At 42.2% G+C, this 18,642-nt stretch overlaps 1 protein-coding gene across 10 annotated transcripts in view; it reads right to left on the bottom strand.

The window, feature by feature from the left end:
- Positions 1-18,642, bottom strand: part of tbc1d32 (TBC1 domain family, member 32) — a 292,534-nt gene that overhangs the window by 44,612 nt on the left and 229,280 nt on the right. For all 10 annotated transcript variants that reach the window (XR_013887018.1, XR_013887019.1, XR_013887020.1 and 7 more), the window contains 4 exons: positions 17,299-17,368; positions 16,362-16,477; positions 3,655-3,809; positions 1,901-2,041 (listed from right to left, as the gene is read on the bottom strand). Coding sequence is in view for 7 of the 10 variants with exons in the window: in XM_080192537.1 (XP_080048663.1) it covers positions 1,901-2,041; positions 3,655-3,809; positions 16,362-16,477; positions 17,299-17,368 (482 nt within the window). In the remaining 3 variants the exon portion in view is untranslated. The remainder of the gene's footprint in view (positions 1-1,900; positions 2,042-3,654; positions 3,810-16,361; positions 16,478-17,298; positions 17,369-18,642) is intronic.

Here is an 18,642-nt window from a genome sequence, read left to right as displayed (position 1 = left end):
TATTTTTAGAGAAGAAATTGCATTATTTATTAGACACATGAAGCCACAAGATTCTATGAAAACAGAGGAATTTTTATTATACAGCAAAGCAAACATTAAATACTAACTTAATCACCTATACTCTAAAACCCCAAAGTCACCATGTGTTAAATAGGAATAACAGGCAATTTATGGTCAATTATTAGCCATTAAATGGCAGATGCAATAAAGACACATCTTACAAATCAGGTCTGCAGTCCATTCAGCATATATGTCATCAGTTTCAGCCACAAAGTCATTCAAAACCATGCTTTCCTCACAAAGCATTTCAGCTCTTGCCAGGCCTATTAGCATCTCCCACCCAAGAGGGTGGGGCCTATTGTGGACGGATCTAGGGGTGATCAGTGGGGGTGGGGAGTCCCGCTGCCACTCTGCATGGCAATCGGTCTAGGCTGGAGGGAGGCCAGCGATTGGGGCAGGAGGAGAGAATCTGCTGGGGTGAAGAAGATGGGGGGGGGGGGTTGGGCCAGGGCTGACCCAGGAATTGTTGTGGGGCCTTGACTAGTCTGTGGGAGGGGCTAAAGGGGCAGCACTGTGTGGTCCCGGGCTGGCCAGCATAATCGAGCTGGCCAGCAAACAAGGAGACTGACAGATTGGGACCACTGTGCATGCACAGAGTTCTAGCGCCGTCAGACTCTGGCGTGAACAGTCCCACCCCACCACCCCCTTGCATTTTAATTTCATGATTGTGACCTCTGCATTGCACAGAGTGGGGAGAAGTGGAAGAAGAGTAGGAGGATGAAGATGTGGTGCCGTTTGCCAGGTAACATAATTACTCTGCTGCATGGGATGCCTTAACATCTCTAATTTCACCGAGTCTGAAATACAACAAATTCATTCTTCTGGGTTCCCCACAATATCAACCAGCTACAACTGTTTTGTCAATAACTTCAGCTGTTTCATCAATGACTTTCCTCCATCCTAAGGTCAGAAGTGGGGATGGACACATTTTCATCTTCTCTGGGACAAGCATCCATGGAAGGTGGGGGTGCATTCCTAGCATGAGAGATTCTCAACCCCACCATATGTTTGGAGTGGGGTGGGGTGGGTGTGGGGGCGCACACAACTTTCTGTCTCAACTTTCAGGAGGCAGGAATGGTGGAAGGGTGGAGAATTGAGCGGGAGATCCAAAACAGCTTTTCCACCGGTAGGATTTCCCCACCCACCACCAAGACATAACTGGGATCATGACTTCCATTTGCATCTGACTGCATTGAACAGACTGGGAATGGGGGGATACAAACAAATAGTCTAGTTGGAAGAATGAGCAGCACAGGCTTGGAGGGCTGAAGGGCCTGTTTCCTGTGCTGTATTGTTCTTTGTTCATATGCACAACAGGTGTTTGCTCATGATTGCTCCCCCCCACATTTGATTGTCTATTCACTTTGGTGTATTACGATGGTCCCATGATATGCACTTGGTGAACAGAGCTGGCTGGAGGTGCACAGCTGATTATCGCCCTTGTGGGGGTGTCAAGCCCGGGCTGTACCGTTTCATGGAAAATTATCTAAACATTAGACTCAATTTTGTGACACTTTACGATAATATTAATATAAAGCGATGTTCAATCCAGCAAAATTAAAACAGAAGATTGGAACAATTGTATCTTCCACGACTTATTATGAGTCCCTAGAAATATGGTAACAGATGTATTAATTTTATACCCAAACACACATAAGTACTGCAACAAAACTTCTTGGAAATATCATCAACCTATGAAATGAAATTTGAGCCTTTTCTAAAAGTGTGTGAACAATCCACAGGTCATTAAAATATCTCAAAATAAGTTATATCAATGAGCCTTCCAGATGCAGCTATGAAACTTTCACATGCATGTGTTTTATTTAAGTTAACATTTCACCTGTGAAGGGGTGAACCCTGACATGCGGAATGCTGAGAAGACAAGTGGCACCTCGGTCTTCAGTAACATCTCAATGTAGTAAGCTGTGCAAGAATACACAGGATGAATGCCGGACTCTGCATTTTCCACAGAAAGGTGCATCTGTCAAAGTGACAGCAAAAACAAAATAGGAACATGAATGAGCATTGAAGAAAAACCAGAGGTACCCTCCTTCTGGAAAACTTGTATAAACATATATATTATCCACTTGATTATCTCAAGGCATAACAAATAATCTGCAAATGTATCACCATAATCAAGCCAGAAAGCAACAATAATCCTTTAAGTTTAAAATTCAGAATATGTTTGAAAAATGGCAAATAAAATCCAACTGTGATCATTTTGGGGTAGCAATGGGATATATAATCCTGTAAAAAGTATAGGAGTCTTTCTGCTGCATTGACATCCCACTTTCATCAATTTAAGAAAAGCAACATCCCAAGGATTTATACCACCACAATTCTTTTCTAAGAAACAAAATAGTTTGAGGCTTCAAAACCATCTGATTCTTAGGAAAAAATATTTCTCCATGTTCACTTCCTGCTATTCTCTGTGCACACTGAGCACAGGGAAGCAGTAAAACCAAGGATTTCAAATTGAAGTAGTTCTGTTTTTTAAGAGTAGGCTTCGGGCTTTATTGCACATGGCTTAGTGTTTGATGCAGAAGGATCAAAATTGAAGGATCAGAAATAAACATAGGAACATATGAAACTGGAGCCCCTTGAGCCTGCTCCAGTAAGATCATGGCTGATCTCAACATGGCCTTAACTCCACTTTTCTGCCTGCCCCATAATTCTAGACTCCCTGCGGATCAAACATCTGTCAAACCAGCCTTGGATATATTCAATGATTCAGAGTCCAATGCTTAGAAGGGTACAGAATTCCAAATATAGATGATCTTATTAAGCAAATGAGTTTGTCCATCAAAATAGCTTCGACCTCTCATCAATGACTCTTCGTGGGAAGCCTGATCATCCTGCCCACTGCCGGATTGAAACACTGCGAAAGTTAAAATGATACCATTCATTTTTTGCTAGCATATGGAGCCAGTCAACTTCTAGTATCTCATCAAAATAACCATTATTCATGGGGAGTTGGTTCGCTCAGTTGGCTGGATGGCTGGTTCATGATGCAGAATGAGCTAACAGCACAGTTTCAAATCCTAAACTGGCTGAGATCATTCATAAAGGTCTGCCTTCTCAACTTTGCCCCTTGCCTGAGGTGCGGTGATCCTCAGGTTAAATCACTACAAGTTCTCCCTTTTGCAAGGCCCTTTGGTCATCTGGAACTACTGCAACTTGACCTTTATTCACGTATGAATGTTGACAGTAAAGCATGGGTTTTCTAGCACAACCGGTTTATTGGATGAAGCGAGCCTGGATTACATTTTGACTCAAATGCAGTCTTTTTTGGGTCAGATTAAGTCTAATAGTGAAGGCAGACTCCTTCTACTTGCATCTTTGAGCCAGAGGGAAATCAGCCACATTTTTATGCTGAATTAAACTGTCAAAATACAATGATAGGAATGGCCATTAGAAGCCAATGGCATAATGCCAATGAGTCCAACTCTCAAAGTTGACTGTGCCTCCCAGCAGCCTGCTGCTGAAGTCCTCCGGATGTGGTTGGATGGAGTATCTACCCCAGATTTTTCAAAAACCTGCCATATAGAATGTCATAGTTATTGCCAGATTTTCCTTCTAAGCAAGAAAACATACAGAAGAATGCAGACGGGGCAGCCAGAGAAATGCAGAGACGAGAAGGCTTGAAAATTGATGCAGGAATTTCAGAGTTCTCTCTCCATCCCCTGACATTATCAAAAATGCAGTAGAGGCAAACCAGTCATGCCCAATATAACCTCCCTGTAGACAGCCTGTAAGCTGCAGTCAAGGAAATCTGACAGCATAAGTCAATTTTTAAAACACATCTTTGCTGTTATGTTTTCAGCACTGAATGTGAATTTGGATCCCACATCGATTTAAGCACAAAACAATTGTGTTACGTAGGTCTATAGAATATATGTACATAACTATGGTGAAAAAATCTGGTAAATATTCAGCAGATTAAATAATAGAACACACAAAATATACACGCTCCATTAAATAATGCATTAACTACAACCTGAAGCATTATGTATCTATTTTCTGGTTCTTATCAAGTCATTGGTTTGAAGTGACTTACAATGTGCTGATATACCAACAAGGTTTTAGGCACAATGGGGTTACTGCAGTGCAGCTTGCTGGAGAACCAGCACAACATGTTATGAACTGGTAATGTACAAGTTCCAACCTGTGATTGCCTCACTGGTCAATTCCTGGAGGCCAAGGGTTTTGCTATAAAGGGGAGGAATAACAAGAGTAAAAAATTCCAGGACGCACAAGTGCATCTCTTTGTCAATTAAGAACATCACAAGCAGAGGCTTGCCAGCAGATTGCTTGACTATAATTCTTAGCTAGTTTAGAGAATACGAAAAAGTGCCTTGTTAATCATTTTTAAAAAATGCCAGTAGATTAGCACAATGTGAGATTCCAATAAAAATTATTTTGCACCGGACATGTAAGGTCCTGATATAGTATGAATTTCTGAAAGTTACAAGTAAAATGGCTGAATTCTCTTAGTAGCTAGAAGCAATTTTGTGTATTGCAACTGCATTGCATCATAAATTGATTCCTCAAAAATCAAATTCATACTGTATTTGCAACTGTCTAGGTCGAGATGAGATGCAATATATATATTTTATATCTATATTTAATAAATATAGGTCATCCAAAATATTTTTTCTCTGTTTTCCAAAATTGACAACTGCTGAGCTATAAGATGGCTTCAGGAAGTTTCTAAGCAGTTTGAATGGGAAGAAAGGTTCACACTTCACACTGGAATATAACACTCCTTGCATCGCAAAATCATTCCTGCCAAGCCAAGCCAGTGGTCTCACAAATGTGATGTCTGTCCCAGCAGCAATGAACAAAGGCAGTACCAGCAGTTTGCAGCTCCTAGTCTCCAATCTGGTGCCAATAATGTAAGCGTAGCTTGTTCCAACACATGACAGCTTTCACCTAGGGGCTTTGTTTAGTCAAGCTGAAACCAATGTTCTCCAAGAACAAAAGGAATCCTGACTTCTATTTAATACCTCAAAATTTCAGCCTGAGAAATGCATCCTTTGTCAAACATATGAGGGAATTGGTTGGAGGTATGTCACATTACCTCACCCAAGCTGCTAGAACTGGTAATATCATGCTGTGGACCTTAACTCAGGCAGTTATGGATTGACCTCCGAAGAGAAATAGTAGCTCCAGCAGCCTGCATTGTCTACCACCATACCATCATTACTTGACAGCAGACAGAACCCTGGCCCTTCGTCAAAATTGCGGACTACTGGAACCTTAGAATTTGTACCTTCAAAACTAATTCAATTCTATGTGTGCCTTTTCTGGAAAGATGGGTCATCCTGCAAAAGTGCACTTCCCCTCTGAAGAAACATTTCATTAGACGTTTCATTCTGGGTCTGGACGTACATAAATCCTATTTGGGACTTTTCTTGCGGTCTGCTCTGAAACTCCTTCCTTTCCCTTATCCCTCTTGGTATTGTAAATTTGCAAAATAAATGGGGCAGACATTGCAAAACCTCTTTCCATTTGTTATGTGTATTTATGAAATAAACCAACTTCTATTATTTTCTTTACTTTTGAGTTTGCAAGTTACTTTGAGTTTGGCAGAGGTGATAGTAGATGCCTTAGTGATTATTTACCAAACTTCGCTGGATTCCGGGGAAGTGCCGAAGATTGGAAAATGGCTAATGTTACGCCGCTGTTTAAAAAAGGTAGCAGGCAAAAGGCAGGGAATCATAGGCCGGTTAGTTTAACGTCTGTAGTTGGAAAAATGCTTGAGTCGATTTCAAAGAAGAAATAGCGAGGCACTTCGAAAAGAATGGTTTGATAGAGCAGACGCAGCACAGATTCGTTAAGGGGAAGTCCTGTTTGACGAATTTATTGGATTTCTATGAGGATGTGACTACTGCGGTAGACCGAGGGGAACCAGTGGATGTGGTGTTTCTCGATTTTCAAAAGGCGTGCCGCACAAAAGGTTGCTTCAGAAGGTTAGGGGGCATGGAGTTGGGGGTAAGGTATTAGCGTGGATAGAGGATTGGTTGTCTAATAGGAGGCAGAGAGTTGGTATCAATGGGTGCTATTCTGATTGGCAGTTGGTGACTAGTGGAGTGCCGCAGGGATCGGTGCTGGGGCCTCAGCTATTTACCATTTATATAGATGATCTGGAGGAGGGGGCTGAGTGTAGGGTAACAAAATTTGCTGATGACACAAAGATGATGGAAAGCAAATTGTGTGGAGGGTGTGGAAAGTCTGCAGAGGGATCTGGATAGGCTGAGCGAGTGGGCGAGGACCTGGCAGATGGAGTACAATGTTAGCAAGTGTGAGGTTATCCACTTTGGCAGAAATAATAGTAGGAGGGATTATATTAAAGGGTGAAAAGCTGCAGCATGCTACGGTGCAGAGGGACCTGGGGGTCCTTGTGCATGATTCGCAAAAACGCAGTCTGCAGGTGCAGCAGGTGATCAAGACGGCAAATGGGATGCTGGCCTTTATAGCGAGGGGGATAGAATATAAAAGCAGGGAGGTCTTGCTGCAACTGTACAGGGCACTGGTGAGGCCGCAGCTGGAGTACTGTGTGCAGTTTTGGTTGCCGCACTTGCGCAAGGATATTTTGGCCTTGGAGGGAGTGCAGAGGAGGTTCACTAGGTTGATACTGGAGATGAGGGGGTTAGACTATGAAGAGAGATTAAATATACTGGGTTTGTACTCGTTGGAGTTTAGAAGGATGAGGGGGGATCTTATAGAGATGTATTAGATAATGAAAGGGATGGATAGGGTAGAGGTAGAGAGATTCTTCCCGCTCAGAAAGGACAGCAGGACTAGAGGGCACAGCCTCAAGATAAGGGAGGGGGCAGTTTAGATCGGAGTTGAGGAGGAACTTCTTCACTCAAAGGGTGGTGAATCTCTGGAATTCTCTGCCCGTTGGAGTGATGGAGGCTACCTCGCTAAATATATTTAAGTCACAGGTAGATAGGTTTTTGACAGACGGGAATTAAGGGTTATGGGGGAAAAGCGGGAAAGTGGAACTGATCCACTTCAGATCAGCCATGATCTTATTGAATGGCGGGGCAGGCTCGAAGGGCTAGATGGCCTACTCCGGCTCCTATTTCTTATGTTCATAAAGGATTACAACACTCCAAATGTGAGGATTGGCATAAACATGCTACCGTTTATAAAAGGGGGAAATCAAAACTCAGGGTAAGATGCTCTTTTGGAGAGTTGGTGCAGACACAATGGGCCAAGTAGCCTCCTTCTGCTCTGTAGGGATTCTATGGAAAATTAAGGTTGTTTACATTGATGCCCTTCTGTCTGTAACACAACATACTAAAGTACCGATAAGTTTATTTCATTCTTGAAGCTTGTTTCATGACTTGAGCAAACTCAATAGATGTCAGAAGTGTGATAAACATGGCATTACATCCATTATATCAAGTATTTCTTCTCTGTAATTTGAATTATGTATTTAATGTGCCAATTCTAAATAGCAGAACAAAGAGATTTTAGGTGAATTACCTATGTAAAGGATATTATTTCTGGTCAATGTGTGAATCAAGTTTTTAGTTTAAAAACTGAACTTAGATGTGTCAGCCTGCTGAAACTACAACACAGGGCTACTTGCGTGTCAAGTAGCAGAAGCAACATGCCATTGTCAGAGCTAAACACACACAACCAATGAATAAGATTGAAGCTCTGCAGTCTTACCATATCCAATCATAAATGGTGGCGGACAATTAATCAGCTCATTGGCAGAGGAGGCTCCACAAATATCCCCATCCTTAATGATAGGGGAACCCACATATTAGAACAAAAGACAAGTTGCGAATGCTTCAGCCAATCTTCAGCCACAAGTGCCAGGATATGATCCATCTCAGCCTCCTCTGGAAGTCTCCAGCATCACAGATAGTGGATTCAGTATCCAATGTCTTCAGTCAATTTGATTCACTCCACGTGATATCAAGAAATGGCTGAAGGCATTGAATACTGAATAGGCTATGGACTCTGCCAACATTTCAGCAATAGTCCTGAAGATTTGAGCTCTATAACTTGCTGCCGCTCTAGGCAAGTTGCTCCACTACAATTATAATACCAGCATCTACCTGACAATGTGAAAAATTGTTCAGGTGTGCCCTGTACACAAAAGAGCAGGACAAATACAATTGTGATAATTACCAATCATTAGTCTACTCTCGATCACAGCAAAGTAATGGAAGAAGTTGATGATAGTGGTTTCAAGTGACAATTACTCAGAAATAACTCCTCACTACCACTCACTCTGAGTTCTGTAAGGTCCACTCAGCTCCCGTCCACATACGGCCTTAGTCCAAACAGAGAAAACAGCTGAACTGAACAGTGCATGTCCTTAACATCAAAGCTCAATCCCAGTTGGTGTTATTACTGGACAAGTCAGATTCAAGGGTGGAACTATGCCTGATAGATTTTTATTATAAATGGGGAGAATGGCTACTGAACAGAGTCACGGAATCTGCTGATGAACTTTTAACAAAGGAATAAAAGATTTTTCAGAAAAAAATTAACTATATTGCATTAATCCTTCACCCACAACTATATAGATATATACAGATTCATACGAATAACATAAGTTACAAAATCCAGCTTATACTCTAATATTGATGGTAAGTATACAGTCCAGTAAACAAATGGGCAACCTGTGGTCAAGCATGCCACATTCTAAAACTATGACAGATAAAACCTCAAATGGGTCTCTCAGCAACTCATCACCACTCCCCCAGACACTTGTCATACAGTAAGCCAACTGGTCTCACTGGTACCCTAGCTTTAACGCATTTCCAACCTCAATGCTTTCTTTTGGATGCCTTCCACAAGGTTCCACACCTCCAGGGTTTTGATCTCTCTTTGCAATGTTCCTCTCCGCTGGATCACTATGTGTATTCAAGCTTCGCCTTCCACACACTCTCTAAGATATACAAACATACCAACAGAACACCACTGTTTCACAGCTCCATAGTAAGGAGTTACCTAAATTGACTGTTTGCTTGAATCTCTAGCTGCTCACAGGCCTATTTTGCTTTAAGTCCGCTTCCTGCAGTTTTCTCACTTTAAATTTTGAGCCTTCCTCTGCTCCTCACTTTTAACTTCACGAACAGAATTGGTTTCAATTTCCTGTTCTGGTTCCTGGACTGACCTGTCTTCCTTTAGGCCCGCTCCCTACAGTTCCCTCTCCCAGTAGAGTGCTGTTGACTTGATATCTCTCTTGAGATCAAGAACTGACTTGACATTCACAGTTACTTTAACTTGAGAGTAACTCATATAAGATTCTTAAACTTATTTTCCTCAATAATCTGTTAGCATATCCAGCTGGAGAGATTTAAACTGCTCCCTTCACCTTAAGAGCATAATCATCAACTGAATTAAAAACTGCTGTTCTGTGTCTATGGATTCCCCTCTTTGGACCCATGTTGCCAGTCAACAATACAGTTTTTTCTTTCTCTTGGGCCTTTCTGAATTACTTCAAAAGTTGTAAAACCTCGTTAAAATTGGCAAGTATACCAATAGCTCCCGGCCTGTTGTCTTCACAGTAAAAGTGAAACTAGACCCAAGTTTCACTCTTTTTAACTCACAAATTAAGAATATAAATTAAACATAAACTGAAGCTATAAATTATTTCTAATATCCACAAGTACAAATATGAGTTATTTAACTATCTCCATTTCCTAACAAGAGAATCGAGGCAAAATGATCTATTGGCTGGAGTCATTCCTAGCACAAAGGAAGGAGGAATGGAGGCATAGACTATTTTCTAAATGGGGAAACGCTTAGGAAATCAGAAACACAAAATAACTTGGGAATCCTTGTTCAAGGTTCTCTTAAGATTAACGTGCAGTTCAGTCAGCAGTTAGGAAGGCAAATGCAATGTTAGCGTTCAAGAAGGCTAGAATACAAGCGCAGGGATATACTTGTGAGGCTGTATAAGACCTTGATCAGACCCCATTTGGAGTATTGTGAGCAGTTTTGGGCCCATATCTAAGGAAGGATATACTGGCCATGGAAAGGGTCCAGAGGAAGTTCACAAGAATGATCCCTGGAATGAAAAGCTTGTCGTATGAGGAACGGTGAAGACTCTGGGTCTGTGCTCACTGGAGTCTAGAAAGATGAGGGAAGGGATCTTATTGAAACTTACAAGATATTGTGAGCCCTGGATTAAGTGGACGTGGGGAGGATGTTTCTATTAGTAGGAAAAATTAGAACCAGAGGGCACAACCTCAGGCTGAAGGAATGATCCTTTAAAACAGAGATGAGGTGGAATTTCTTCAGCCAGAGAGTGATGAATCTGTGGAACTCTTTGCCACAGAAGGCTGTGGAGGCCAGGCCAGTGAGTGTCTTTAAGACAGTGATAGATAGGTTCTTAATTAATAAGGGGATCAGGGGTTATGGGGAAAAGGCAGGAGAATGGGGATGAGAAAAATATCAGCCCTGATTGAATGGTGGAGCAGACAGACTCAATGGACCAAGTGGCCTAAGTCTGCTCCTATGTCTTATGCCTGACCACCTGCTGCACCTGCAAGCTGGGTTTTTGCGACTCATGCACAAGGACCCCGAGGTCCCTCTGCACCGTCGCCTGCTGCAGTTTTTCGCCCCGTAAGTAATAGTCCTTCCTACCATTCTTCCTACCAAAGTGGACCACCTCACACTTGCCAACATTAAATTCCATTTGCCATTTCCTGGCCCATTCGCCCAGCCTATCTAGATCCTTCTGCAGACTCTCCACACCCTCCGCACAATTTGCCGTTCCCCCAATCTTGGTGTCATCAGCAAATTTCGACACTCTACACTCGGTTCCCTCCTCCAGATCATCTATATAAATGGTAAAAAGCTGAGGCCCCAGCACCGACCCCTGGTGCTCAATCAGTTCAGTCCCATTTTCAGCTGTTTCACCAAAGACTTTCCCTTCATCATAAAGTCTAAGGTGGAAACGTTTGCTAATGATTGCACAATGTTCAGCACCATTCAAAATTCTTTTGATTCTGAAGCAGTCCATGTCCATATGCAGCAAGGCCTGGGCAACATTTGGACTTGGGCTGATAAGTGGCAGGTAACATTTGTGCTGCACAGGTGGCAAGCAATGACCAATACTGTTAATGGGATTTCCCTCGATTCACCTCACCGCCGGGAAACTTGCAGGGGATGGGCCCATTGTTGGTGTAACCAGAAGATCCCACTGGCAAGAACAGCTGAAAGATTACCCCCCAAAGAGCCATTATATATACTCATTAAAGAAAGAAGGATGTTATATTGTTACATTATTTGTTATTTATTCTCATGTGAACATATTTCTTGGGGTGCCACATCTTACTGCTGCACTGCAGTCACATGCTGAGTAAAAATGTAGCAATTCACCAGTTACATGGAGAGATGAAAAAAAGTGCACTTGATGAAACTCCGACAATTTGAATCTAAAGTGCAATTGTTTGTAACATATGGGAACCAGGTGACTTTAAAAAAATCTACCTTTTTGGCCAAGCTTTTTGTCATTTTTTAAATGTGGTTCAGTAATAAATATTGTTATATAATAATCAGATGAAGTGCCTTCACATACTGGCACTACACAAGTTCTTGTAAATGTCAGGTTAATCAGCATCTGCAAAAAGTCTCCTTTTTGGTGGGAGGACTTCTGTCAGGGCTGGCATTCTGATAAAGAAGATCGTCACCTGAAATGCTGATCCATCACTCATACTTTCAGATATTGAAAGGTTTATAAGTATTGCTAGTTCCTATTTCAGGTCTCAAGGATTTCCAGTTTTATCATTTGTCATTATGTATTCAAAACACCATAAAGTACAAAACAAGGTTGTGAAAATGGCATTTGCCAACAAAATTACATTCAAAGTTCAGCCAGAAAACTTGATGTCATTGAAAAAATATCAACAATTTGATTTTAAAAACTTTTTATCGAGCACTTTTGTGCAACAGATTATTGAAATTGAGTGTTACATTTGTGTGTTATGTTGATGCACTAGCACGTTATGAAGAGCAAGGCACAATATGAAGAAATGTGGGGGGTGATTCTCCCATCTTATAGAACCATAGAACATTACAGCACAGAAACAGGCCTTTTGACCCTTCTTCGCTGAGCTGAACCACTTTTCTGCCTAGTCCCACTGACCTGCACCTGGACCATATCCCTCCACACCCCTCTCATCCATGTACCTGTCCAAGTTTTTCTTAAATGTTAAAAGTGAGCCCGCATGTACCACTTTATCCGGCAGCTCATTCCACACTCCCACCACTCTCTGCGTGAAGAAGCCCCCCCCTAATATTCCCTTTAAACTTTTCTCCTTTCACCCTTAACCCATACCCTCTGGTTTTTCTCTCCCCTAACCTCAGTGGAAAAAGCCTGCTTGCATTCACTCTATCTATACCCATCAAAATCTTATACACCTCTATCAAATCTCCCCTCATTCTTCTATGCTCCAGGGAATAAAGTCCTAACCTATTCAATCTCTCTCTGTAACTCAGCTTCTCAAGTCCCAGCAACATCCTTGTGAACCTTCTTTGCACTCTTTCAACCTTATTTACATCCTTCCTATAACTAGGTGAGCAAAGCTGTACACAATACTCTAAATTCAGCCTCACCAATGCCTTATATAACCTTACCATAACATTCCAACATTTATACTCGATATTCTGATTTACAAAGGCCAACGTACCAAAAGCTCTTTACGACCCTATCCACCTGTGACATCACTTTTAGAGAATTCTGTACCTGTATTCCCGGATCCCTCTGTTCAAGTGCACTCTTCAGAGTCCTACCATTTAGCCTGTACGTTCTACTTTGGTTTGTCCTTCCAAAGTGCAATACTTCACACTTGTCTGCGTTAAATTCCATTTGCCATTTTTCAGCCCATTTTTCTAGTTGGTCCAAATCCCTCTGCAAGCTTTGAAAACCTTCCTCACTATCCATTACACCTCCAATCTTTGTATCATCAGCAAATTTGCTGATCCAATTTACCACATTATCATCCAGATCATTGATGTAGATAACAAACAACAATGGACCCAACACCGATCCCTGCAGCAATCCACTAATCACAGGCCTCCACTCAGGGAAGCAATCCTCCACAACCACTCTCTGGCTTCTTCCATTGATGTGGGTATGCCGGCGTTGGACTGGCGTAAACACAGTAAAAAGTCTGACAACACCAGGTTTTAGTCCAACCTATTTATTTGATAATATACTCACAAGCTTTCGAGGGGACTGCCTCTTCGTCAGGTGAATGGAGAGTTCTGGCCTCAGACAGAGCATATAAAGCACAGACAGTTTAGAGATTACTGATTAAAATGCGAATCCTTACACCTAACCTGCTGTTCAAGACCTGAAGTGGCTGATAATGTGAGTGGAAGGAGCACTGATCACAGTTTAAAGAGATGTGTATTGTCTCCAGACAGTACAGTAAGTGAGGTTTTGCAAACCCAGGCAAGTCACGGGGGTTACAGATAGTGCGACATGAACCCAAGATCCCTGTTGAGACCGTCCTCATGTGTGCGGAACTTGGCTATCAGTCTCTGTTCAGCGACTCTGCGCTGTCGTGTGTCGTGAAGGCCGCCTTGGAGAACGCTTACCCGAAGGTCAGAGGCTGAATGCCCGTGACCACTGAAGTGTTCACCAACAGGAAGGGAACAGTCTTGCCTGGTGACTGTCAAGCGATGTTCATTCATCCGTTGTCGTAGCGTCTGCATGGTCTCCCCAATGTACCATGCTTCGGGACATCCTTTCTTGCAACGTATCAGGTAGACAATGTTGGCCGAGTTGCAAGAGTATTTACCATGTACCTGGTGGATGGTATTCGCACGTGTGATGATGGTATCCGTGTCGATGATCCGGCATGTCTTGCAGAGATTGCTGTGACAGGGTTGTGTGGTATTGTGGTCACTGTTCTCCTGAAGGCTGGGTAGTTTGCTGCGAACAATGGTCTGTTTGAGGTTGTGTGGTTGTCTGAAAGCAAGAAGTGGGGGTGTGGGGATAGCCCCGGCGAGATGTTTGTCTTCATCAATGATATGTTGAAGACTCCGGAGAAGATGTCGTAGCTTCTCCGCTCCGGGGAAGTACTGGACGACGAAGGGTACTCTGTCCACTGTGTCCTGTGTTTGCCTTCTGAGGAGATCGGTGCGGTTTTTCGCTGTGGCGCATCGGAACTGCCGATCTATGAGTCGAGCACCATATCCTGTTCTTACGAGGGCATCTTTCAGGGTCTGGAGGTGTCTGTCACGATCCTCCTCATCTGAGCAAATCCTGTGTATACGGAGGGCTTGTCCATAGGGAATAGCTTCTTTAACATGTTTAGGGTGGAAACTGGAGAAGTGGAGCATTGTGAGATTGTCTGTGGGCTTGCGGTACAGTGAGGTGCTGAGGTGAGGTGAACAATCACTGAAACAACTATATGATGATATCAACAAATTCCACCCCACCATCAGACTCACCATGGACTATTCCCCAGAATCAGTTGCATTCTTGGACACACGCATCTCCATTAAGGACGGTCACGTCAGCACCTCACTGTACCGCAAGCCCACAGACAATCTCACAATGCTCCACTTCTCCAGTTTCCACCCTAAACATGTTAAAGAAGCCATTCCCTATGGACAAGCCCTCCGTATACACAGGATTTGCTCAGATGAGGAGGATCGTGACAGACACCTCCAGACCCTGAAAGATGCCCTCGTAAGAACAGGATATGGTGCTCGACTCATAGATCGGCAGTTCCGATGCGCCACAGCGAAAAACCGCACCGATCTCCTCAGAAGGCAAACACAGGACACAGTGGACAGAGTACCCTTCGTCGTCCAGTACTTCCCCGGAGCAGAGAAGCTACGACATCTTCTCCGGAGTCTTCAACATATCATTGATGAAGACAAACATCTCGCCGGGGCTATCCCCACACCCCCACTTCTTGCTTTCAGACAACCACACAACCTCAAACAGACCATTGTTCGCAGCAAACTACCCAGCCTTCAGGAGAACAGTGACCACAATACCACACAACCCTGTCACAGCAACCTCTGCAAGACATGCCGGATCATCGACACGGATACCATCATCACACGTGAGAATACCATCCACCAGGTACATGGTAAATACTCTTGCAACTCGGCCAACATTGTCTACCTGATACGTTGCAAGAAAGGATGTCCCGAAGCATGGTACATTGGGGAGACCATGCAGACGCTACGACAACGGATGAATGAACATCGCTTGACAGTCACCAGGCAAGACTGTTCCCTTCCTGTTGGTGAACACTTCAGTGGTCACGGGCATTCAGCCTCTGACCTTCGGGTAAGCGTTCTCCAAGGCGGCCTTCACGACACACGACAGCGCAGAGTCGCTGAACAGAGACTGATAGCCAAGTTCCGCACACATGAGGACGGTCTCAACAGGGATCTTGGGTTCATGTCGCACTATCTGTAACCCCCGTGACTTGCCTGGGTTTGCAAAACCTCACTTACTGTACTGTCTGGAGACAATACACATCTCTTTAAACTGTGATCAGTGCTCCTTCCACTCACATTATCAGCCACTTCAGGTCTTGAACAGCAGGTTAGGTGTAAGGATTCGCATTTTAATCAGTAATCTCTAAACTGTCTGTGCTTTATATGCTCTGTCTGAGGCCAGAACTCTCCATTCACCTGACGAAGAGGCAGTCCCCTCGAAAGCTTGTGAGTATATTATCAAATAAATAGGTTGGACTAAAACCTGGTGTTGTCAGACTTTTTACTGTGTTCTTCCATTGAGCCAGTGTCTAATCCAATTTACAACCTCCCCATCTATACCTAGCGACTGAACCTTCCTAACTAACCTCCCATGAGGGACCTTGTCAAAGGTCTTGCTGAAATTCAGGTAGACAACTTCCACCGCTTTCCCTTCATCCACTTTCCTGCTAACCTCCTCGAAACACTCTAACAGATTGGTCAAACATGACCTATCACGCTCAAAGCCATGTTGACTCTCCCTAATAAGTCCCTGTTTATCCAAATATTTATAGATCCTATCCTATCCCTTATCACATCTTCCAATAACTTGCCAACCACCGACGTCAAACTTACTGGCATGTAATTTCCCGGATTTCTTTTGAACCCTTTTTAAATATTAAAATACAAATTAATAATAATGAAAAAAAAAATTTGGCTTAGATCTGAAATGAGATCTAAGATATGAAGGCAGAGTTTTCGGAATCCAAAATAATCAAATTTGTACAAAACATGTAACTCACAGTAATAAAAACAAGGATATAGCTCTACATATGCATTAAAAAGCCAACATATCAAACGGCACAGAAGGATACAAAGCGAGGAGCTTATGGTAGTTTGTTGCTGTTTCATAAATCTTTCACAATGCATCAGCAAAACTGCAAGCTCCTGGTCAGAATCATCCTTTAGTAAACCAAGGGACCTGCCATATCTGAAACAGAGAGATTTTGAAACATATTCAATTATTAAAGTATTACCTTCAGCATCCTAAAAAAGTGAGACTTGTGGATTAGTGTTTTTTTTTGTTATTTAAATACTTTGGTTAAGGACACCTATCACAATGTACTACAGTGAAATTTGGCATGTGCAAAGAATGGGCATTGCCAGATAATCCAAAATGTTGCTTACCAATGGAACACATCACAATACTTGTAGCATGAACTAATATGCAAGTACTCAGGGAGTAAAGAACGGTATTCTTTTTCACTACTAATCTTCAGTGGTATATTAAACCATAAATGAAAGTATAAAATAACACAATGTACAGGTGCAGATAACTTTGTAATCACTTCCTTGGTAAAGTGACAATTCGTAATGGAGATACATCAGAAAAACTGTTCAGTTGAGAATTTCAGTTGTCGAGTGCCAGATAACAAAGTTTACTGTAGTTTTATTTGTTTTGTTCTACAAATGGTTAACTACAGTTGAGGGATAGTACCAGTATTAACTGACCTGTCAATGTGTAATATTATTAAATAGATATACCACTGGCACATTGTAAAAAAAAGTTAAAAGTGCTGGACTTAAACAATATTATTTTTGAAAATGTTATTTGTAATGGCTTAGTGCCATCTATTGTAAAAGAAATACAGCAACACAACCCTAAAGAATTCAACATTCTACAATTGAATTATCTGCACTTGTCCAATCTCTCTGTTCATAATTCAAAATGCTTGTCTTTAATTCAATAATCTGCTGATTTGAAAAAAAACTTAAATGCAATTTAAAAGATGTATAGAAAGTACAAAATACCTTACAACCATCTTTATTCCAAGTTGCTGAATAGGAGAGTGGTTGAAATGTTTGACACTAGTATCAGAAGCTATGAAAAGAAAATAAGGAAATATTCAGTGCAACTTTCAGACGCAAGCCCAGCATCTCTACTCCAACATAACACGGCATAATTTCAAAATCCAAACAGCAATGGAATAAGAAAGCAAAGATACTGATCCAACCAATGAATGTCTTAACAATATTATTACAACCAAATAATACTACCCTTCCATTACTGGGAAAAAAAGCAGAGGGGCAATGAGGAACATTTTAGATAACTAAGCGTTTGGACTCAAAACACTTAGAATGCAATGTCTGAAAGGGTGGCAAAAACTGGTTCAGTAATAATTTCATAAAAAAACTGGAAAAATATTTGGAAAAAGAAACATCTGCAGTGTGATGGGGAAGGCATGAAGCTGGAACCAATTCTTTCAAAAGTTGATGCATAATGGACCAAATGGTCCACTTCCATGATGGATGATTCTATATTCAATTTATTATATGTGGAACTATTGACATTTTTCCCTGTAGTAGGACATTAGATTTTGAGCATCATTGAGGTCATATCAATTTTGCAATGTTCCATAAATTTGTTTGAGTTTTATTCTTTATCATATATCAAAGCACAGTAGTGTTTAATAGTCATATTTTAACTTCCTCCACTTTATGGACATAAGCACGAGAGTGACAGCTAAAATGAAGGCTTTACTCACTTCCCAGTCCAGTCTGGCTAAATGTAATATTAAATTGCAGGTGACAAGGATACCTGTCTGAAGAGGATATCACTGGACTCAACCTTCTACTTTGACCTGAACCCTGATTGGATTGCCACTTCTTGCCGTCCTCCTGGCCTTTTTGTGCAGAAAATTAGCAAGTGATAAGCTAATGAAATAGGCCATTAAAATCAGCTAATCTTCCGTTTGACAAGGTACCTCACAAGAGGTTATTGCAGAAGGTCAGGGGGCATGGAGTTGGGGGTAGGGTGTTAGCATGGATAGAGGACTGGTTGTCAAATAGGAGGCAGAGAGTGGGGGTCAATGGGTGCTATTTGGATTGGCGGATGGTGACTAGTGGAGTGCCCCAGGGGTCGGTGCTGGGGCCTCAGCTATTTACTATTTATATAGATGATCTGGAGGAGGGAACCGAGTGTAGGGTGTCGAAATTTGCTGATGACACCAAAATTGGTGGAAAGGCAAATTGTGCGGAGGGTGGGGAAAGTCTACAGAAGGATCTAGATAGGCTGGGCGAATGGGCCAGGAAATGGCAAATGGAATTTAATGTTGGCAAGTGCGAGGTGGTCCACATTGGTAGGAATAATGGTAG

This window comes from Carcharhinus amblyrhynchos, chromosome 7, assembly GCF_965287045.1.
Source record: "Carcharhinus amblyrhynchos chromosome 7, sCarAmb.v2.hapA, whole genome shotgun sequence".
Taxonomy (NCBI): Eukaryota; Metazoa; Chordata; class Chondrichthyes; order Carcharhiniformes; family Carcharhinidae; genus Carcharhinus; species Carcharhinus amblyrhynchos.
The sequence above is the reverse complement of the archived record's forward strand: the minus strand, read 5'-3'. Positions and strand labels throughout refer to the sequence as shown.